At 41.2% G+C, this 24,861-nt stretch overlaps 1 protein-coding gene across 1 annotated transcript; it reads right to left on the bottom strand.

Annotated features, from left to right (window-relative positions):
- Positions 1–12,338: 12,338 nt before the first annotated feature.
- LOC127341578 (17.5 kDa class II heat shock protein) lies at positions 12,339–13,161 on the bottom strand. The gene has a single exon (XM_051367441.2). The coding sequence runs from the start codon at positions 13,061–13,063 to the stop codon at positions 12,584–12,586; it is 480 nt and encodes a 159-aa protein (XP_051223401.1). The 5' UTR covers positions 13,064–13,161; the 3' UTR covers positions 12,339–12,583.
- Positions 13,162–24,861: the final 11,700 nt, after the last annotated feature.

Below are 24,861 nucleotides of genomic sequence, written 5' to 3'. Positions count from 1 at the left end.
AGGAGGAGGCGGGGCTTATATATGCTGGCCGGAGGCGGGGAGTCTGGAAGGCGATAGAAGCTTCTCCAAGGTGGTGGAACGCGAGCGGTGCGGTGGGGGTGTCAAGGCGAGGTGATGGAGAAAGTTCCAGAACCTTCGTTGGATTAGCGATCTTCTTAATTGTTGAGGGTTCGGTTGCTTTATGACCCACGTGTCATTCGGGAGCCAAGCGTTACAAGTGCCCTTTGTATGAAGCTTGCACTTTTTCCCCTCGAATTCACGTTCTGATCTTTGCTCTTCCCAGTTGCGACCAAAAAGTAGTATCTCTACTTATAAAAGATCTAAATTCAGATGTATCTAAACACCATTTAATACATAGATACATTCTGATTTAGATAAATACTCGACATCCTTTATGAACGGAGAGAGTATTTCCTTCATATTTAAAAAGCTGCTCATTTTCTCTCTCTAAATATAGATGTATCTATAACTAAAATATGTTTATAACTCTATGTACATCTATATCTAGATAAAACCGAGTAGTTTTTTTTAGAAATTGAGGAAGTGATTTAAAATTATTAAAAAGAAAAACAAAATATTTCGCGCATATATCTCAACAACCTATGAGTGCACACTAAGTTTCACGAAATTCGATATTATTTATGTCCCGTGTAAAAGAAGATATAGAAATGTGTGTCGTGAAAAGCTTTGTTTTAGCACCAAAATTTCTCATATTGCACATGACACACAAATATCTATTTTTGGTGTAACGAATTTGCGAACACATAGAATGGCGAAAAAACGTGATACTAATCTGCCCCTTTATAACGAAGAGGTACTAAGTTTCAAACCTCCACCACCAATTTGCGTCAGAAATCACGAATTTCCACAATACCAGTTTGGGTCCGAAAACTACAATTAGTGTTCTCATCTTTATTTTTTTTGTTTTGAAGATGTTAGTTACCATATATGGCCTTTGTCAGCCCGCCTCATGGATTATATATGTCCAGCTCCCCCTTGGAAAAATTGGGGTGTGATCAATGTTACCTTTGCTGACGACGGTCCAAACAAATCGAATGAAGCTGAAACACGTTATGCTCTTCTTATACAAAGATTTGTCTCTAGTAATGGCAATGTAGGCATGACAATAGGCAAAACTTGCATGTGCCAGCGGTTTGTATTGGAACACAAAGCTCACTTGTAACTATAAATACTGTAGCAAGCAACCATAATAGCATGTCTTGTCGAGTGATAGCTCAGGATGGTTGTAATTTTTTCTTCTTCTTTTGTTAGTCCAATACATACGAAGAGAGACCCTTTATGTATAGTCTCATGAGATATTCGAGGAAACCAAACCGATGATATATGAAACGAGGGGTGGAAAGAGAGATCAATCAAATAGAGCTCCATCTGAATTGGCTGATTCGCCGCGCCGCCTTGTGCTGCTGTTCGCCGGTGGGGTTGGCGCCCTCGATCCTGGGCAGGAGGGGAAAGGGTTTGCCTCCCCTGCGACAGTACTGCCCACGGGTGTGGAGGGACTGAGCTTCAACGCCGCTGTTGGTTCTTGCTTGCCCTTGCTGTCCTGGTTGGTGTCCCGCTGCTTCTTCAACGACCGCGACTCCGGCTTACGCTCCTCGGAGGTGGTAGTTCGTGTTCGTTTTGGTGTGTTGGCTTCGGCGAGGTAGCTTTGTTTCTGTCTTGGGTCTGGGCAGTACCTTCCCCAGCTTTGGGTCAGCACTTCCGGCGCCCGACAGTGCGGCGTCCTTCGAGCCAAGACGAGAGGGAAGGGTCCCTCTTCGGCGTTGGACAAGGATGGTTCCACCTCTTCCCCAACCTGCAGCCATGTTGGTCCTTCCTCAAGGCAGCCGACATCTCCTTCGATGATGCATTGCCTACTCCCTGGTGTCTTCGCGTGGAGGACTTCGACTTCGACAAGCTGTGCTTTTGTTTTCCTATTCTTGTGCTTGTGTTGTTTTGTGGTCTTGTAAGCTGTTTTCAGCATTTATGAATCAAACTCTGGCCGACTGTGGTTTTATTAATTTAAAGCTGGGTGCTTGGGTGCATGTTATCTAAAAAAAAATGGCTGATTATTCCCATCTGCCTATCGAAGTGCATGCTGGTGGTTCATTCGAATCAGATCCGAACAATTCCACAGAACTCTACAGACTAAGCCACTTCGGCCAGGTGATCGAGCAAACACCGAAAATGAGTTTTGAGTTGTGGCCCCGCGCACAAGCGAGCCACTCGATGCCAGGCCCGACCTTCGCGAAATGGAGAAGCCTAGACCAGCTGACGAGGACCGCACACATTTCATCTCCAAAGTGGCGAGGGGACATCAAGAGTGTTGGGTTTTGCACTTTTGATGAGCTCAGTTTCGTGATGCCTCGTCCAGTGCAGTTTCATTGGTAAGAGAAATCTACTAACGTCATCCTTATCAGCTTCGATCTATTGTAGTTACTGGTTCATTCCTAGTGTAATTTTGGCTTGAATACAGATGGATAAATGGAGCATTGGTTATTCATCTGTTACCTACCTGACTTTGTACTTGTCGGTTGAGTTGGGCTCTCAACGTTTTGACTTCGTACTTATCCACTCCACTTTAAAGGTTCCTTCATAGTACTCCACTTAGATACCTCTCCATGCAATTTTATAATAAAAGGCCTAGAGAGAGTTGTGCCATCAAAATATAGAACAAGATAATACCCACGTTGTTGCGGAAAACTTATGAAAAATGTGTTGTATAATACATTCATAGTTTTAACTTACACGGTAATAGAAAGAAGAACTTTAATAGTGAAATTCTGCCATTTAAAAAGATTTTTGGCTGCACAAATATCCAAGATGGAGCGAAAACCTGACTGAATAATAAATTTGTACATGTTTTCTCTCAATCGACATATATCACACTTTTAAATCCGACTACATATTTACATGGAAATATAATTAGTTTAGCGCATAGTTACTTACATTATGGATAATGATTTACCATTAGAGTTGGGAAAACAAAAAAATGAGATGGATGATTTTTCAAGAACCAATGGAAGAACAATTAACATTTTGTCAAAAAATTTAACATTTTGAAATGCTCTTAAAACTTATTTCAAAAACCAAACGCCTTGTAAGATTTAGCCGCATTTGGCATATGTTTGGTATGATGGTTGATTATTATATATCATATGTGCCCAATTAAATTTTGTTTATGTATGTGTTTCTTGATATGCTTTTGTGTATTTTTAGCTATTTAAAACAATTTTATGAAATAACCAATGTGAGAATACAATTAAGCTTTTCTTTACGGCTTCACTTTTCCATCTACATATCGATGCAGAAAGGGGCGTATACAATCATATAAACACAATCCAACTTCCACTTCTATTCGTGTCTCTTTGGTCTGAAGGAATATGAAGACTATATTTTGTTATGGATTTAAGAATGGCAACATAAACAAATATGTTATTACAATGGCATTCACTCGAACCCCACATAATAAATAGTACGTATACATGTTCATTGCGTGTCTTAACATTACATATTGTGCTTGATAATAGAGAGAAAAATTATTTTGTGTTTTGCATGTTGTAGAACAATATAAGACCAAAATAGATTAAAAGGACACAAGAGTATGTAAGATGTAAGTGATCCATCCGGTGATCGCCGCTGATCACGAGCACCCGCTCGTCCTCCACCTACACCTTGATGTCACCGGACCTGAGCCTCGACATGTCCACCACGAACGCGTACGCACCCGAACACCCAGCCTTCCATTCTCACTCGCTGACTGGCTGATCTGAAGACTCAAGTTGTTTTGGACTGAAATTGGATTTTTGATTTGTGGATTTGCTCGATGGTGATGCAATGGGAGGAGGAGGCGGAGCTTATATACCTGTTCGGATCCGGGGAGTCTGAATGGCGATGGAAACTTCTCCAAGATGGTGGAACGCGAGCGGTGCCGTGGGGGCGTCAAGGCGGGGTGATGGAGAAAGTTCCAGAGCCTTCATTGGATTAGCCATCGTCGTAATTGTTGTGAGTTCGGTTGCTTTATAACCCCACGTGTCATTCGGGAGCAGGCGTGACAAGTGTCTCTCCCTTTTATTTGAGTTTTAGGTGTACTTCAAATTCATCTGACATCATGGCAGATAATTACGATCCTTTTTTGCGAGTAGAATCTAGATTTATTCTAGAAGTTCAAAACAAGTACAAAACACCCTAAACATAACAAAAATTACATCGAGATCCTGTTCATCCAAATGAATTCTATCTGATTTAGTGTACATTTAATTATCTTTTAGCTGCATTGGCATTTTGATGATCCCCTTCCTTTGTTTTATGCTAATTTCCCACATCAAATGGCAAACAAACACATGACATTATAGTTTAGTAACCGAAACATGAGTCTTTGTACAACTCCTAACTACTTTTGAGCATAAGGTAATCAAATAAACATGATGTACTTTCAACAATTCCAATTTTTTCTTACTTTAGAACTCATGAAAGATATTTGGTTGTTATAAAGTTTCTCCAGTCTTTTATTAAATACTTGTTCTAAAAGATCCATATTGAAATTACATAAACATAATTAAGTTACATTTTTTTCTTGTTTCATATGTATTCAAAAGAAATATTAATGCATCCCCTTGTCATAGAATTGAAAAACAGGCAGATAAAAAATATGATGTCCAAGTTTCATGCCGGCCAACACAAATTATATATGATTATGTTAGCACCAAAATATGTTTTGTTGCACCCTAGGAAATTAATACTTTGGGACTTGATGAGGGCATCCCTACACCGAACGCGACTTTTCTAGCGGAGTCGGTAACTACCGGTGAAGAATCATTCGGAACGGGGCCTGGGTATTCCTTTTTCTTTTTACGTTTATATCTTGTTACATATACTCCAGGATACAGATACAAGATACGTACTGTATAAAATACATGAGTTGTCCAGCACTTCCGATAATGTCAAGGCAGAACCGCACAGCGCCACAGCCCCGTGACTCTCTATCTCAGTCTGGAATTCTTGATCCAGTAAAAGCGGTGTGACGAGAGGCCAGCGGCCGGAGTGCTCAAATCTATGGGTGACACAGCGGCGGCGCTGCAGCGATGACCAGCGAGTGGACGGCGAGAGCGCGGGCCTGCAGACGGACAGCGGTGAGAGTGGGAGCAGGAGCTCCGCGCCGGACAGGGTCGTGCAGAAGCACGAGGCGGCGCGCATTGGCCGCCGGCAGCATCGGGTTGAGCGCGGCGGCACCGTTCAAGAAGCTTTCTCGAGCTGCAGCTGCTCGAACACCCTTTTCCGGTAGCAAGACGAAGGTGCTAGATTTGGAATTCAATTTCTTGGATCTAGGCTTTGTTTTGTTCGATGAGGTTGCAGGCTCGGGAAATAATTTCATGCATCCCTACACTTTTTAGATCTAGGTTGTTTTTTCTGTTAAGTTCTTATATCTTTTTTTTTGTCTAATATAGGATTTGAATCGATTTGGATTCATCTATTTTCTGGAAAGTTATGAGATATTTGTGAAGAGCAATGAAATACGTATTTGAGAAACCTTTCTGGAATGTGATTGACATCTGTAACCTATTTATGAAACTTCCATGAATTAACTTGATAGTTTCAGACTTTGGACCATGTTTCAGTTTGTGGAAATTATCTATAAATTTTGTGAATTTGTTTTGAACGTTTCAGAACATGAAACTGAATTATATTTTCATTCAGGATTTGAAACGACTTGGATCCATCTATTTTCTATAAAGTTGTGAAATATTTGTCAAACCACTTTGGAATGTGATTGACATTTGTAAACTATTAATGAATCTTCTGTAAATTATCTATAAGTTGTGAAACCAAGGTATGATTTGGTATTAAATCATGTGAAACAACTTTGAAAAATAAGAATTTTTCTGAACTATTTGGGAAGTCTCAATATAGTAGTAAATGCGTGACATTAATTTCTTTGCTTTCTTTTACCTAATTGGATGATATTTTTAGTGCATGTACGTAATACTAGTCATATTTTTTTGGTACCAGGATGTTACTGAACCCATACTTGACAGCTCACAAAATATTTCAGTTGTTTCCATCAAAACTGATTTGAAAATAAGAAAAAAGATAATTGGAATATGTGCAAATGATAACAAGAATTTCATGAAAACTGGGGAAGTTGTGTGAGTGTGAGATATTTCATTGCAATATTATTTTCAAATAAATGTGTCATATCTAGTTTGTACCAATTTTTTATTAAAAAAGTCTCACATTTTAATATTATCTTCCATAATTTGTTCATATCATATTGCTATCCATAATCAAATAGTTGATTTCTGAAACCTAGTCAGATCGTATTAGGTATGACAAAATTTTATGTAAATGTGTGTAATATATGTAAAATTTCTTTGATTTCAAGATGTTACATAATCTGATTTGAGTAGCTCACAAATTTTGAAGTCATTTTGATTTTTTTTAACAAACTTAAGCTATTTTGAAAATAAAGAAATTGATACGTCTCCGACGTATCGATAATTTCTTATGTTCCATGCCACATTATTGATGTTATCTACATGTTTTATGCACACTTTATGTCATATTTGTGCATTTTCTGGAACTAACCTATTAACAAGATGCCGAAGTGCCACTTGCTGTTTTCTGCTGTTTTTGGTTTCAGAAATCCTAGTAACGAAATATTCTCGGAATTGGACGAAATCAACGTCCAGGGTCCTATTTTGCCACGAAGCTTCCAGAAGTCCGAAGAGGAGACGAAGTGGGGCCACGAGGTGGCCACAACCTAGGGCGGCGCCCCCCCCCCCCCTTGGCCGCGCGGCCCTGTGGTGTGGGGCCCTCGTGCCGCCTCCTGACCTGCCCTTCCGCCTACTTAAAGCCTCCGTCGCGAAACCCCCAGTACCGAGAGCCACGATACGGAAAACCTTCCAGAGACGCCGCCGCCGCCGATCCCATCTCGGGGGATCCAGGAGATCGCCTCCGGCACCCTGCCGGAGAGGGGAATCATCTCCCGGAGTACTCTACGCCGCCATGGTCGCCTCCGAAGTGATGTGTGAGTAGTCTACCCCTGGACTATGGGTCCATAGCAGTAGCTAGATGGTTGTCTTCTCCCCATTGTGCTTCATTGTCGGATCTTGTGAGCTGCCTAACATGATCAAGATCATCTATCTGTAATTCTATATGTTGCGTTTGTTGGGATCCGATGAATAGAGAATACTTGTTATGTTGATTATCAATTCATGTCTATGTGTTGTTTATGATCTTGCATGCTCTCCGTTATTAGTAGATGCTCTGGCCAAGTTGATGCTAGTAACTCCAAGAGGGAGTATTTATGCTCGATAGTGAGTTCATGTCTCCGTGAATCGAGGGTGACAAGAACCTCTAAGGTTATGGATGTGCTGTTGCCACTAGGGATAAAACATTGGTGCTATGTTCAAGGATGTAGTCACTGATTACATTACGCGCAATACTTAATGCAATTGTCTGTTGTTAGCAACTTAATACTGGAGGGGGTTCGGATGATAACCTGAAGGTGGACTTTTTAGGCATAGATGCATGCTGGATGGCGGTCTATGTACTTTGTCGTAATGCCCAATTAAATCTCACTATACTCATCATAATATGTATGTGCATGGTCATGCCCTCTTTATTTGTCAATTGCCCAACTGTAATTTGTTCACCCAACATCTTTGTTTATCTTATGGGAGAGACACCTCTAGTGAAGCTGTGGACCCCGGTCCAATTCTCTATCTTGAAATACAATCTCTTGCCATCTTTGTTCTCTTGTTTTCTGCAAACAATCATCTTCCACACAATACGGTTAATCCTTTGTTACAGCAAGCCGGTGAGATTGACAACCTCACTGTTTCGTTGGGGCAAAGTACTTTGGTTGTGTTGTGCAGGTTCCACGTTGGCGCCGGAATCTCTGGTGTTGCGCCGCACTACATCCCGCCGCCATCAACCTTCAACGTGCTTCTTGACTCCTACTGGTTCGATTAAACCTTGGTTTCTTACTGAGGGAAACTTGCCGCTGTGCGCATCACACCTTCCTCTTGGGGTTCCCAATGGACGTGTCAACTACACGCATCAGAAATATAACTGGAATATGTGTGAATCTTGTAGGAAGCTTCTGTAAATTTATTTCTATAAATATTACAAACATAACTTCAAATTTATATTAAAAATAGTTAGGATATATTTCACCCTCAAATGTGATACTAGTTGTGGTGGAAGGCGAGAGCAATAATCAAAGAGAGTGAGTAGCGGAAGCACATGGGTGAGAATGCAGACACATCCACGTGGGTGGGCTCCACAGACATGCAGTAATTCAAGATACAAAGATTTGAGGAGGAATACACGTGAGATACCAGAGGATGTGGCGGTAGCAGATTGGTGGGAGAGACACCGGTAGTTACCGGCTCCGTTAGAAGTCACTTTCCGATAGAGGCAAAAAGATAATCAAAGCAAACACCGGAAACTATCGGACGCGATTTTTCTGACGGAGCCGGTAACTACCGGTTAAACATCCGCGGTTCGTTTGTCCCTCGCGATTCGTGGCTGGGAGCGTCATATTTTTCCTTTCTGGTTTCGTATTTCTTGCTGATTGAAGAGAACAGTTCATGTATACGTATAGAATTCATGGCAGGCCCACTTGAAAAATTGATACATTAAATATCAAGGCACCATACCATCGCTGAATCTCTCTGTCTGAATCTAGATCGAGGAAAAACTCCGGCGTTGCAGCTGTGTGACGGCAAGATGGCGGCCATAACTGCGGTGTTGCAACAGTGGGAAGACGGGTTGGCGGCCCACGGCCGAAACAGGAAGCTCAAATTGGCGCGGCAAGACGGCGTTCAGAACAGCTGTAAAGTTGCGCCTATGACGGCGGAGGCATGCATGGGCGCCGGCTCGAGCTTGTAGCGCAACACCTAAGCTTGCGAGATGCGAGGCTACGGAATTGCGGCCGGAAGGACGGCGAGGCTGAGTGCATGCGGCGTCCCGCATGAGAACCGACCCGAGGAAGACAATGTTTCTATGTGCAGCCTAGACTTGTGATTCGGTTTCTAGATCTAGGGATTTTTTTATGGATTTTGATGTGGATTCAAATATGGGCAATGATTTTGTCGATGATTATTTCTCACCCATCTAAACTCTACTCTTTCGTTTGCTCTAAGATTTGGAACGAATTTGATTTCATTTGCAAAAAAGTACAAATTTGATTACTCTATTTCTCTGTAAACTTATGAAATATTTGTGGTGCACTGGAATGAATGTCAAATCACTTTGAAATAATATTGAAATTTGTGTACAATATGCGAAACTTAAAGAAACACGAATGAAAAATTGTATGAAATGCTATGATCTATTTGTGAGTTTCATCCTTCATAAATTCTTGTGAAAATCCAACAGAAAAAATAACAGATTGAGAAATTATTTTGGTGGAGGTTAATCCATGATATAATACTTGCATCTGTGATAGAAAATTGATTTCTGAATGGTAATTGTGTAGTATTTGGTATGGCTCAATTTTCAGTAAATATACTAAATATGTGCCATATTTCTTTTATACCAAGATGTTATTAAAGACGGAACCCATATTTCAAAAATATAATTGGAATATGTGTGAATCATATTTGTGTGTACAAAATGAAATCTGGATTATGTGTGATAAAAAACGAACTGAATTTCTATATATTTTTTAAGAGATTGTAGAAAGCATGATTTGAAAATTTTGATATAATTGATTTCTGAAATGTAATTAGATAATTCTTGGTATGACTCAAATTTCAGTAAATATATATACTATGTGCCATGTTTCTTTGATACCAAGATATTACTGAACCCATACTTCAAAAAAATAATTGATTGTTTGAATTGAGTTGCTCACAAATTTTTTGAGGTATTTGGATACACCATGCACTTCTCAATAACAAATTGGAAATATGTGTCATATGGTATTCGTACCAACTAGTTACTAAAACCATGCTTGTAACATATCTGGTTGGATTAGCTCACATAGGTGTCATATTTGGATAATAAATAGGATGTCTCATATTTCAATGATGTTATACTGGTATCCACCATAAAAAAAGAGGATAGTTTGATTTTTTTCCTGAAATGGAGCTGAAACTATTTTGGTGATTTTTCAAATTTAAATAAAAGTAACACAAAATAAATGATTCAATTATACTCAGGAAAGGGACTTAGCTTTTTGTTAAGATATGGACCGGCCTAGAAGATTAGCAATGCTGACCCACGGTTGTACGGAGCAAATTGATAAAAGTTGTGGAGAGAGAGGAGAGGGGAGTAGGGCACAGACCCATGTGGGTGGGACCTACACATGGCAGCAGGAAATCACTGAATGAACCGATACACTGAAATACACAGGCGGGATATAGTTGTACTGGGTTAGCTGGTACCGTATGATTGGCTCAGGGGACTCCGGTAGTTCCATCCCTACACCTTCTAGTGTTCCAAATCATGTTGTGGACCACAAAGAATTTATTTGGTGTTTCAGTTTGGGTCTGTCCAACCGACTAGTTTTATTGTCTCCTATATAAAGTAGTTAGGCTAGGGTTTAGGGAGTTCAGAATTTCGAGAGTTTAGACATTAAGTTTGTCCACGGGTGTATCATCCTTTTGGGGATGGCACCAGCGTGTATCCATAAAAAAAATTATCAGACTGAAGGTTTGAGGCATGCTGATCATCATCACGTTGCTTGCTAGAATTCGTCCTTCTTCTTTAGGTTACATTTTTCGCGTGATTGGAAGATTAGCTTCTTATAAAACATCGGGAAAAACTATAGGGATAATATTGATTCTTAGCATGCCTCTTTATAAGGATTTTTTACATAAGAAAATATAAGGTTAAGTTCCTTAAATACTTTTTTCATGGTTGTTTGACTTGTATTATTAAATTCTCTAGAGTTATTTTCGTCCATCCCCAATTTTTGAAGAAAAAAAACATTATTTTTCCAATGCAATGTGCACATGGCATCCTGATATCCCGTGTATGTGGAACCCTACATATCAAAGAAGACCGAGTGGGTAATGTAGTCTAAATAATCCATGTTAAAAATATATTTGACTGATCATGAAAACCTTTTAGATCAAACGGAATCATGGAATTGAAAAAGACATGTTACAATGTCCACTTAAATCCTAAATAAATGGATCTACATCAAATTTGCTTTCATACTAGAGAAAAAATATCTCATGTTAAATGGACGTGAAAAATTCTTTTGAAATAATAAGGCAAAGGGATCCGCACAAAAATTACTAGGCAATTTAATCGTACAAATTATGCAACCATTCAAAATTCAACTAAAATTTCTGATGAATCTACAAATGATCTAGTTTTTTAGAACTTTGTCCTAGTTTTTCTCATGATTTGGAGTCGAATAATTTGCTTTCTATATAGGAATACAAGCATGTGCAAACATAAGTTGTAATTTATGAAATTTAGGTTATATAAAACAATTAAGTTTTAAAAACCTCACAAGCCCATTAATTGTTGCATGACTTGAAGGCAATACGATTTAGAGGTTCACAATTTATCTCGAGCAGTCCTCTGTTTCACAGTAATTTCAAAAATTCAAACTTTGTAACTTGATCAAATATTTATTTTGTAGGATTAACCTGTATAATATAAAATTTGTTAAAATAATCATAAATTATATTTTATATTTTATATTATGTATGTTGATATTTTTTTCCAATATTTTGGTTTAAGTTAGTAAATTTAATTCTCGATCTAGGGTGATTTATTGAAGTGGGGAATTTCGGAGTGCAAAGTCCTGTATCAATTTGAACGATATAAAATAATAAAGTGAGGTGGTTTATCTAAAAAAATGTAACTATGAAAGGGCTGAAACTTAGACGGATCTTTCCCGTGAGAATAAAGGGCCTTGAAATATGAATAACTTCCATTAAACCCACAACGTGAAGGAAATACGCAAAACTCTCAGTAAATAAAAACAGAGGGACGAAGGAAACAAAACAGAGGAAATATCTCTCTCAACCTAGGGTCACTTAATAAAGTGGGACGTTTCCGGGCGTCGATCCCTATCTATGTTAATTTTAAACATTATAAATTAATAAAATGGTATGGTTTATCTAAGAAAAATATAACTACGAGAGGGCTGAAAATTAGACAGATCCTTCCCATATGCCATGAGGAGGAAGTGCTTTGAAATATGAATGGGTGAAGGCATGTTTTTTTCCTCCCCTGCTGGAAAAGCGATCTTTCTTGTTCTCACCAAATTCTGAAAAATGTCCCCACATCTTATCAGCTTATGTGCAGTCATTTACAGGCAAATTATGAGAGATGAAACGGGAGCTCTAAAACTTAGAACGCACTACTTGGAATTTTCAAAAATAAGAATGTGGCCAAACCATTCATACATTTATTCAGACAAAGCAGGAGATCGTCCCCATTTCCATTGACGAAACACCGAACATCCAGACTGACACGATATCCTCTCAAGGCACAGCGCCGGCAGATAGAAGAAAACACATCACTTATCACAGTGAACTCCCTCACTAATCATCGATCACTACCCACTCAAGCTTCGATCAGACGTGCAGGCAGGCAAGACCACTGGTCCTCCATCTCAGGCAACCTGGACCTGGATGGTCTTGGGCTTCTTGGGCTCTGGCGGCGGAAGCTTCTCGACCGACACGGTGAGCACGCCGTCGCGGCACACGGCGGAGATCTTCTCCATGTCGGCGTTCTCCGGCAGCACGAACTTTCGCATCATCTTCCCCATCCGGCGCTCCATGCGCAGGTACCTGGCGTCCTCTTTCTCCTCCCTCCGGCGCTCGCCGCTGATGACCAGCACCCGCTCGTCCTCCACCTCCACCTTGATGTCGCCGGACCCGAGCCCCGGCATGTCCACCACGAACGCGTACGCGCCGGGGAGCTCCTTCACGTCGGCGGGGGTGGCCGCCATGGCGCGCGCGTCGCGGACATAGGTGCGCGTCGGGCCCTGCTTCTCGCCGCCGGCGTTGCCGGCCTCGCCGTCCGGGATGTCCAGCAGGTGCTGCAGCGCCGTCATCAGCGGGTTCTCCAGCCCGAACACCCTGCCCTCCATTCTCCCTCTTGATCGCTGATCTTGACCACGGATTGGACTGCGTTGGATTGTTGATTTGTTGACTTGCTTCGGTGGTGATGCGACTGGAAGGAGGAACGTTGTTTATATAGGTGGCCGGAGGCGAGGAGTCTCGAAGGTGAAAGAATGTTCTGGACGGTGCCGGAACGCGCCGGGAGCGGCGGGATGCGATGGAGAAAGTTCTAGATATTCCGTTTGGGACTCCTCCGTCAGAGGTATGCTGAGCGGCTGGTTTATTGGACCCACATGTCACTCGGACGAGGGTGTGACAAGTGTCTGGCTTCTGAAACGGATATAGGAAAAGAGTTTATTTTCTGAGGGAAGAAGCGAAGATATTTTTTTGGCTTCGCGCATCTTCGCTTTTTCGTCCTTAAAGTTTGTATAGATATATAAACGGTCTTGTTCTCCGGAAGCTTCTCCAGTCCTCCGGAACAAATTCGGCGGTTGCAGATAGCTAGAAGAATAGCAAACGCTTTGCAGTAGGAGTCCCAGTGATATGTTCTTAGTATAAAACTCTAATAATGTCAAAAGTGAGATAGTTTAAAAATATAATTAGAACTACTGTATGAATGATAACGTACAAGGAAAAAATATATCAAAGACATGATATTGTGAATACTAGTTAAATGCTTGTGTTGCTACGTCTTCTATGTTTTCTCGCAACATGTTAATAGAATACATATAAATATTCACGTACATGAAAAAAGACACATATTCCAAAAATCTGGTAGATTCCACCTCGTTTGAAGTATATCTATATAACCCATATAACTGGAATCGTTTGAATATAAAAAGAGCACACACACTAATTCATGCTCCTTAAATACTGGCATACAATGTTAGGGATATTTTCTTCAGCTTCATTTTCATTGTACTTGAGTACGCGTGCAAAAAAAATCTTCAGCTCGTAAACATCGTGTAAAATAATATTTGTCATTTGTATGTACAATTCACATAAAAAAATGTTCAATGTAGAATATTCATCGTGCATATTAGATGAACCACTTCTTTACCATTACATGGAACATAACTAAAAAAAGCGTATTCTTGTAGATGAATGCTTTATCATTACATTAAATAGTAAAGAAACAAAGTAAAATATTTGTATTTATTTTAAAAATATTTATCTTTATGAACTTTCTGCAGTACGAACGGGTGATCTACGTGACTAGGAAAATATATCGGCGTCCCCTCCTGGTTGTGCTAATGTGACTGTGTTGTTTAGATAGATTGTAGTTATTTTTAATTTCAATTGCATGGTATAAGATTGAATCATTTTATTCTCTAGTGATGTCACCACATAAATAAAATCCAAAATAGATGCAAAAGAGTAACACTTATCAATTTAGAATAAGTTAAAGGGACCATGGATGTATAAGAAAAAAAGCCTTCAAATGAACAAGTGAATTGCATTTACCAATTTGCGTGAAAATATTTTGTATTCTATCATGGGCCAATTATCGAGCAACGTTTGGATATTTGGCTTTACTATCGAGTTGTGGCCTCGAGTGGAATTGACCATCACCATTAGAAACATAGTGCTAACGAACACAAAAACGTAAATCCGTATATTGTGCATCAGTCTTTACAATCTACATGATCTCGTCGCATGCCACTATACATATGCACAAGTTGAAACAATCATTGTCCATAGGTCGATCCATCCCGAGGGCTCATTTGATTCATAGGATTTATATATAAATTATGTAGAATTTGAATTCTACGAAAAATTTCATACACAAATTGTTTGATTGAAAATAACATATCCCATAGCAAATAATCCGGTAAGAATTTTATAATGTAATCCTATAGAAAAAATAGGTCACACCTCATGAAAAAAATCTTTTGCTACAATTAAACACACTTTGCCTTTCTATAGGATTTAAGTAGGCATGTCATCTCAATGATATACTTTTTCTGTTCATATCTTTTCCCTTATCCTATGAATCAAACAACTCTTAGTGTGTCATCAATTTTCTTAAAGACTCAAGATTATTAGGTGCTGTTTGGAGCTCTGCATCCATTCTTGTTAATGAGAAAATGTTTATAATGATAAAATCATAGCAATGCATATTATCGATGAAGACCGGTGGATCCCACGGCCATGACTACACTGGCGTGAGAGCTGATGGCGTTGGACGCGTTAGCGTTGGTGCAGGCCCATGCCACGTCACCCATGGTGATTGCTGGCTCAGTGGCAGGCCGCTCCTCCCTAGCACTGATTTCTGCAGCTAAACGACGAGGCCCTTCCACTTGGCAAGATCCTCCAGCTTAGACATCGTGATGGCCATCCGGAGGACCTCGTCGTTGTCGAGCTCGAGCGGCTAGACAAGGAGGTTGTCCTGCTGCTTCATGGTCGCTACCATATCTTGTTGGTACGCAAGGAGGCCGACGTAGTTCAGCGTGTGGTCGCACGACTTCTCACCTAGGATGTTGTCGCCGATGGTCTGCTGCTCCTCTTCCTTCTCACCGTCTTCCTTGTCGTGCAAAATTTTTTTTGGCTTCGCCCAAGAAGGTGGCGTGGCACTGCAGGTTGAACACCCACTCCAGGAATGTGTCTCATGCGGAGGTGTTCAAGGCGTACATGTGGTCCTGACATAGCTGGGGGGAGGGAGAGGCCCCACCAGCGGCAGATGTGCTTGCGAAGCACCGACACCCTTCGTGCGCCAAGGTGCCAATCGGTGGGCAAGTTGACGTTTGGCCACGATGAAGTCGTCGCCGTATCCCACAATGGCCAAGCCACGTTCCTGCCGGTTGCGATCATGCGGAGACAGCATATGGGGCACACGTAGAGACAGCGGCGACCTGCGATGTCCGCTTCCGTGCAAGGATCCCACCTCGTGGTTGTTGCAGCCCTTGGCGGTGGTATGGGTAGCAAGATTTGGTTCATGTGGCCATGTACATGGCCTTGGGGCCTCACAGGCGCAACCGTTCGGCTAAAAAGGTCGCACACGTGTCCGCCATCAATGTCTGCGTGCATGGTCGTGACATTGATGCCGCTACAGAAGTCCATGTGGTCAGCATTAACGGCGGTGCAGAAGACCAGGCTAGTACTGGCACGCGGAATGTGAGCATGCACTATACCGCTGCTCGGGGTCGGATCGAACCTGAGAGGACATGCGCGGTCCACGGTGCCTCCGCACGGACTACACCTGGGCATACCTTGGGCTAGGCCTAGAAAAGCCCGACAGTAAAAATTCAGGCCTGAGCTCGGTCTAGCCCGATTGTTGGGCCTATAAATTGGGCCCAAACAAGTAAAAATCTCAGCCCGGCTCAGCTGGCCCAACCTGATCCTTCCCTAAATCGCGTAAAACGTAAGCATGAGCCCGGCCCAACTTGATGTTGGGGGTTAAAAATCAGGACCATGCTTGGCCTGAAGTGCAGGCCCGGCCTAGCCCGGGATTTTCGGGCCGGGTCAGGCCGTAGCACAGATGCATTCCTAACCCTAACTTGAGCCAGGAATGAATCGGCCTTCGATCGGTTTGCGTCGCGTCATTGAGGACTCTTAAACCATAAAAAATGTAGTGATTTAGATTTCTCTAAACGTCCATAGGGGTAAAACGGAAAGAAAGGGCAAGCTTTTTTTTCCGAATCAATGACTTTCATTACTCAATCATCGGGCTTACAATTGTTTTGTAGACATTCAGCTAAATATACAGGAACATAATTAATGAGAAAACATCTACGTCTAGTACCTGAAGCTTATTTAGCACATAGGTGTGCTCCTTCATTAGTTTTCCGCCCTTTAAATTTCAAATGGAAGAGTTCCATATTGCGAGTAACTTCTTCAATCTCCATAAAGATCGGAGCAAATTTCGGATCTACCATGAGCCTGATCATTCCATAGCTTAACAACATCACTTGAGTCTGTCTCCACTTCAATTCGCGTCGACCAAGATCAGTAGCCAACTGAACCCATCACGCAGAGATGGTGAAAGGGAAGAAGCCTGAGCTACAGGCTTCTAGCTCGAGACATGTCAATACTAAAGAGAAGCCGCCAGATCTAGCTTGGTGTAGGCCGCCTCCTGGCTATACCAAACTCTCAATTGATGGTTCTTTCCATGTTGGTGATGGAGCAGCGGGAGCGGGCATGGTATTACGTGATGAACATGGCAATGCAATATTCGCAGCATGTCGCTTCATGGAGCATTGTAGCGGTCCGTTGGAGGCTGAACTTCAGGCGTGTTTGGAAGGAGTGATGTTGGCACTTCAACATTGCCAATTACCAGTCATAGTTGAAACGGATTGCTCTCAACTAGTTGCTGCTGCTAAGGGGAACAATATAGATAGATCTCTTTTAGTTCATTTAATTTCAGAGCTTAGAATTCTATCTAGTCATGAGAGAGTTAGTGATGTTGTGAAAGTGGAGCGATCTCAGATTTGGGTTAGTCATAACCTTGCCAATCTGGCAAGAGTTAATCATCAAACTGTATTTTGGTTAGGCTCGGGACCTGATGACATTCTTCAGATTCTTGAGAATGATCGCCTTGTAACCCTTGCTGAGTAATAAACTCCTTTTTACCCGCAAAAAAAAACATTGACCTTCATTACTCCTAGATCCCGTAATTGCCATTTGGAGCGTACTTTAGCCGGTCGCTTAGATGTATTTCCTGTTATGGCAAGGTCTGTCGCAATATCAGTAACCCATTTGACAGATTTAGATATGGATCGCGAACTCTCTCCATGTTTTCTAGCATTCCTTTCTAACCAAACAGCCCATCCTCCATATAAAATAAAGGAATTCCAGGAAATCAGGCGACTGAGATTTAAGATTTACTAGTTGAATGCCCGTGCGTTGCTACGGATGTCATTCTTTTTTTCTTTACCCCCCTCCACCGCTTGATGTCCTCTTCAAACAAAACATCACATCCGAAGAAGTTTGTGCGAATAATTTACCATTCAACATGTTTCAATTTTGTGTGCACCTACATTCAACGGAAACATGAACTTAGAATAAACCGATGTTGCCACAGAATAACAAACAATTCCATATCAATAATATTTGCTTCTAGTGTAACACATCTACTCGTACTGCTGCTTTTCTCAACACCATGCGACATACAGAGAGCAAAGATACATATGCCCGAATTCCCTTTTTTTGTTCTATTATACCGCAATCACAAATATGCAAAAAGTTAATACACATGTGTGTACCCAAAAACGTTTTGTAGTTGGAGATCAATTTACCATGAGCAGGTTGAGATTTAAAAAATGGCATACTTAGTGACATCCATGATAAGGAAGCCTCGTACCCTCTATCCTAGCTGACAACATCATTTTCTACTGCAGACCAGTAATCTATTTCTGTTGGGGCTCCTACACTGGTCAAAGCAAAATATAATACACTCAGATTCTCTCTCATATCACCATGATACATCAATATATTAAGAAAATGAATTATCATTTATAGAACCTTCATAAAAATATATCGTACATGCGAACATAGAAATAGACGCATAGTATTAGAAGAAAAAAGAAAGAACATAAAGACACTGACCAAGAATGTCTTATATCAATCTAAAAAAAATTAAGCAAAAGAATTTATAATATTGCACTATATAATCAGGGAGAGCAGTTGGCTACCCCAAAGTCAAATATGAAGGCAGTGAAGAAAGCATTGACTGACTTGATCTTCACGGTGTCCATTCAATTTCTCTCAGATCCCGATGAAGCGATGTACTGCTGGAAATATCTACACCACTATATAGGCACACATACTTAAAATTGAGCTGCTCCTTAAGCTGCAAAATAGAGCTTCCAAGGAACGAACTTGTAGGAGATGGGAAATGCGTAGATAGGTTCTTTTGAACAAATCATAAATTTTTAGAAAAAGTGATATCAGAAAGTGTACAAACATGAAGAATAAAGGGATAGATTGGTTAAATAAGTATGAATGAGCCGACAAGGATCTTCACAAATGGTCACCACCTCTGCTGGGAACATAAAGGTTCACTTGTAATTTTTGCTCCAGCGCAAGGAAACAATAAATCCAAACTAAAAGCTGAAACAATCACGACAACATGCCAAGGCAGAAAAGTGTGACCAAATATTGGATTTCCACTTCATGATTTTACAATACTGGCAGTGTTCTCTCTCTCGAATACACGCTTTGAACACACCCCAAAGCGTTCATTTTTTAATATTATAAGAAAACCCGTGGAGAAGAAGGGACAGTTACATCGGGTGTAGAAAAGCTACAAAGCAAATAAAAAGGAAAGGAAGAAAATAACGTGGCAGTGTTTAGATGTAACAGTAAGACTAAATATATTTTTGGCAACACTGTGTTGCGAATATTTAGGTATACTTAATTAGATAATCAGCATTATTCATCTTGGAATCCATTTCTGCAACAATGAACACCATATAGACTAAATAGAAGTCAGTGTGTATCTTTTCTGAATTGACAAATGGTGTTCGCTTAACCGGATCAGATCATGTGTGCAATAAGTACAAGGACATTTCAACGATTGATCTCTCCCTCTGTGAGAGCATCTTTACCTCATGAGTCTGATCGAGGAAAGCATGACGGGATATATCATGTTTACTTTCTTCGCCTCCTTGATGTAAATAACCCTTTAGAAGGTCTCGAGTACCTCTTCAAACCTCATCAGTGCCCTCTCTTGCATGTTACAATATCACAGCTGGTCAATACATTCATATAAGAAAAACATGAGATGTTTAGATAGAGTGAAAAAAGGAAGATAAACATGCATTGGAAGGAAGTATATGTATATGTATTGCGATGCAAACCAGATACATGCGTGTGAAAGCATCGATCTTGCACAAAAAATATTTCCCCAAAATTCAGTATATCAGCATGAATTAGCACTGGATATAATCCTTGTGGAAAGCTATTTCTACATCTGACTAATATATACAAACTGAAAATTTAGAGCTAAGATGAATGAAATAGTTAATTTACATACTTACACCCCAAAGCTAAGATGCCTTCCGATATCTTGTAGCAGCAGACTAAAGCTGAAAGCTCCAAACATGATATTAGCACTGGATATAATCCTCGTGGAAAGCTATTTCTACATCTGACCAATATACAAACTGAAAATTTAGAGCTGAGATGAATGAAATAGTTAATTTACACACTTACAGCCCAAAGCTAAGATGCTTTCCGATTTCTTGTAGCAGCAGACTAAAGCTGAAAGCTCCAAACACGATCCAAAATCGAGGACAAAACTAACAGGAATTTAAAGTACAACAACCAGCACAATCTGGCTGTCTAATAGCCGAATCAGAGTTAATCAAACATCCCTTTCAGGCCCAAAGCATGGGTTCCCAACACCCTCGAGCTGTGCACCAGTCAGAGAAAACATGAAAATTATCCACGACAGCAAATGCATAGGAAATAGCTTCCAAAATTGAAGATACGCCCCAGTCCATGCACGGGATCATGAACACTGCACCATGAAATCCTGAACCGCGCACTGATTTTCTGAAGAGAAGATGGTTGGTGATGCAATACCTGATATGGTCCAGTCAAATCAACAGCTTTAGTCGGTCCAAAAGGGTGGCTGGTTGGCGACGTCGTTCAGGACATGCTATCCCCTAGAATTGGTCCGACCAAGGCAGTCCGGAAACATCGAGCTGGTGCTTTCTGTCCCGGTGATGCCGAGCCATCGAGCTACTGTCTCGCGGGCGCGGCATTGTTGCGGCTGCCCGGCGGCATCGGTGCAGGACGTTGTTGATCAGAGGAATCTCGAAGACCCGAGATCTCGGAGGTGGCGCTGACCGCTAGGGGAAGGGAGGATGTGGCGTCATCATTGGCGATCTGAGGCATTTGCGTGCTATTTTCTAGAATTGATAACAAGGAAATAAAAGATTTAATTTGAGAGCTTTAGGAAATACAAACAATATTTTATTTGATTGAGAGTTAATGACCGCTAGGGGGAAGGGAGGATGTGGCGTCATCATTGGCAATCTGAGGCCTTTGCGTGCTATTTTCTAGAATTGATAACAAGGAAATAAAAGATTTCATTTAAGAGCTTTAGGAAAGACAAACACTATTTGATTTGATTGAGAGTTAATGATCGTGACAAGTCAAACATAGAGATGGATGGTTAGATATGAAGCGGGGAGGTGAGGTAAAAATTAGACGGACAGGATGCTTCTAATGACGACCATCAAAGTGCGTTGAGTGTCAAACGACCAACTCCCATTTAATAGTAAAGATTAAATCTCAGTCACCTAATCATCCATTAAGTTTAGTGCATTACGATTTTTGCAATCTTGCTATTATGTGTCTGCCATCCTGTTTTTCCATGGGTGTTGCACGCTGTTTTTTTGGCGTGGGCTGCCGCTGGCTATTGCTTTGTTGTGGGCCGTTGCTTGTCAAGGGCTGATTTCCTTTGCTTCTTTGCCGTGTCTTTGTAGCAATGTGTTTTTTTTCCTTTTCTGTCTTCTTATGTGAATTTGCTGTTGTTTTTCGCAAAAAAAAAAAGCGACACATGTGTTGCAACTGAGAAAAATATCCCAGGCCATTGGATTACACTCTCATTCGTGCTATGTTAGATAGTTATACATTGGTTGTAACTGAGATTTTTTCTCAGTTGTATGTGGGCCAAAAGTGAGATTTTTCTATTTGCATGTATGTCGTAATTGAGATTTTTTTTCCTAAGATTTTCCTAGTTGCATGTGGGTTGAAACTAAGTTTTCTTTTTTTTTGAGTTTCATGCAGGTGGCAACTGATATTTTCCCAGTTGCATGGGGGTTTTGACTGAGTTTTATTTCAGTTGCATGTGTGTCGTACCTAAGATTTTCCCAGTTACATGTGGATCGTAATTAAAAATTTCTCCAGTTGCATGGGTCACAACTAAGATTTTCTCAATTGCATGTGGGTCGCAACCGGATTATTTTTCCCAGTCCAAGTGAGCCGCAACTGAGGGTTTTCCAGTTACATGTGGGTTGCAACTGGGATTTTTTTTCCGGTAGCATGTGTGCCATAACTAAGATTTTTCTAGTTGCATGTGGGTTGCAATCCATGTGGGCCACAACTGAGATTTTCCCGGTTGCATTTGGGTCGCAAATGAGTTTTTTTTTCAGTTGCATGTGTGCTGCAATTAAGATTTTTCTAATTGCATGTGGATCACAAGTGGTTTTTTTTTCCAGTTGCAAGTGTGTCGTAACTGAGATTTTTCCAGTTTCATGTGGATCGCAACTGAGATTTTTTCCGTTGCATGTGGATTGGATTGAGATTTCCTAGTTACATGTAGGTTATAACTTAGATTTTCATGTTGCACATGTATGTAACGGATATTTTTTTCAGTTGCACGTGAGTTGCAAGTGAAATTTTAGTTCCATGTGAGTTGCAACTAAGAGTTTTCTAGTTAGACATGTGTTGCAACTAAGCATTTTTTAGTTAGATGTGAGTTACAATTGGGCCATTTTTTATTTTTTCTCTCCAACAAAAGTTGGAAGTACAAAGCTTGTATAGTCTTTATGTGAGAAAAAAATCATGGACCTCATGCATTAAAATGTACTAGAAGATTCCCCGCGCCTTGCTGCGGGTATTAGTAGCAAATTATTCCGCTATATAACAATGAATTACAACATATAAGACTCATAGCATAAATCAAGCTAAGAAATATTCTCATTGTCATAGTATGCAATGGGTTCATCATTGCATAATACAATTAAGTATTCATGTTGTGTAAAAACATTATCAACACCATGAAAGATAATTTTCGATAATATAGCTGTGTATATTTTGTCACACTTATTGCACGAACACTTACCAAACGGATCAATTGGTAAAAGATATGGCATGGGAAGATAGTAAGCCATCGGTTGGTTTCTAGATTTGGCAACATATCACAATCCCCACTAATCCGCAAAAGATAACAACATCTGATTATTAAAACTTTTAAACATTTTTTGAAGCCCGATAATTGATATACGTTTTCTTTAGAGAATAAGCAGGCCTCGCACAGTTTCAACTAATCTGGAAAGGGACAATAATAAGGCATGTCATTTCGCCAATATGCTGGCATCTACCAATCAATGAAAAGGCAAGGAAAAATGTGCTAATCACACATCAATTTTTCCATCTAGCGCTGCTATCTTTGACTGATTGATCATACTACACCTACTAAAGAATGCAAAAAACCAGCATACGCAGTTGAGTGATGAATCAAAAAATCATCTATCACTCCTTGTGAATATGACCTCATAGGTCATGGCCTCATGGGATACCTCCACCTTCTCCCTTTATCATGAGTTGCCACCATCAGAGTATCAGACAATATACGTGCGGAGAAGGGACGGGAAATTCGGGAGAAGGAAAGCTGGTAAGTTGAGGAAATATCACTTGGCGACGATCTCCCTGATCTTTTCTTTTTTCTTTTGATCTGGTCACCTGCAAAGGAATGACTAATGATATTTCTTGCTCGCTTCTGTAGGATTGTTCGTCTAAGCAACATAGATCAAAACCTGAAAGCCAACCAAAGGATATAATTAGAATAAACTGTCAACCATATGTATATATAATGTGAGCATTACAGTAGCTATTAGCAAAACCCAAAAGGTACATAGGACATGATAGACCAAGTCATTCCCTGGCCATGAGAAATAACAAACGATCTCACCAGCAATGCGCGCATTCATGCATTCAGACCTACAGGCTGTTTGAAGACATGAATCCCATGCATGTCCTGCCGGCCACCGTTTGCTCGTCGACTAAACTGATCGTGGAACCTCCAGAAATCATGCATGTCAAGAAAATATGGATTAGTTGCAACCTTATGACACGGAGAATCCCAAAGGCGGCGACCTCCTGCTGCTGCGCGCGGCCGCGCCTGGTTCCTCCGTCTAGCCACGCTCCTGCTGCTGCGCGCGGCCGCGCCCGAGGAGGACTCCGACAGGGCGGCGCTGCTTGACTTCCCCGCCGGGGTGGGCGGCGGCCGCGCTCACATCAACTGGGTCGCCTCTCCATCCCGCAACGCCGCTCTCTAGCACCCACTGCAGGCCGCCGCCGCCGTATTCCTCGCTGGCACACCGCGTCTGTGAGGAGGGCAAGCCGGAGAGACAATACATGTCCTTGTGCACCTTCATGGGCTCCTCCGCGTCGAAGGGGTCAGCGACGTCGCGCCTCGGGTCGTACAATCAATGCCGCCGACGTTGCTGCTCGGCCCTAGCACCGTTACACCGCGGCCCTTGCTGCCGCAGCTCACGCATTGCTGCCAGGCCGGCCATGTGACGGGAACTGATAACCTCTCTGGTCTAGTGAGGTACTTAAAGGAGGAAGCAATTGCTGAGATGTCAGTTACTGCCAGATTTAATTCAGAGAAGATGAAGAGCAATGGGAATGGGAAGAGGTGACACTATGAGACGATTACTTGAGGGGATTAATGGTGAGTCTACATGGAGTAATGGGGAAGGAAGGTGAGAGGAAAACCAACAGTTGGTCATGAGTTAATGCACGTTCAGGAGGTGAGCGGGCAACTGACGGAGTCCATGCATGAGGTGGTGTCGTGGAAGCAGGGAGGAAATAAAACAGGGTATCGAGCGGATTTGCTTGGAAACTGAACCAAAGGAAAGGCTGATGTGGTACTCCTATTTAGTTATGATGATGTGGAAAAACATAATGACATGGCAGATTAGGATTGCTCAAAGATGCTTGATGAGGTGGATACCTTGCATGTTGAGAGAATTACCTTTAGTGGGTTGCTCCTATTTAGATATTATAGATTTGCTTGCTTATGCGGCCTTCTAGTGGGGTAGGCTTGTTTTATGTCAAGCAGTTCTAGGCAATTCGATCTACACAACGCTAC

The sequence above is a fragment of the Lolium perenne genome, chromosome 3, assembly GCF_019359855.2.
Source record: "Lolium perenne isolate Kyuss_39 chromosome 3, Kyuss_2.0, whole genome shotgun sequence".
Classification (NCBI taxonomy): domain Eukaryota; kingdom Viridiplantae; phylum Streptophyta; class Magnoliopsida; order Poales; family Poaceae; genus Lolium; species Lolium perenne.
Note: the sequence above shows the minus strand (reverse complement) of the source record. Positions and strands in the feature narration are given on the sequence as shown.

What these genes read in the sequence shown, in the direction of transcription:
- LOC127341578 (XM_051367441.2), bottom strand. Translation starts at nt 13,063, where the DNA reads ATGGAGGGCAGGGTGTTCGGGCTGGAGAACCCGCTGATGACGGCGCTG.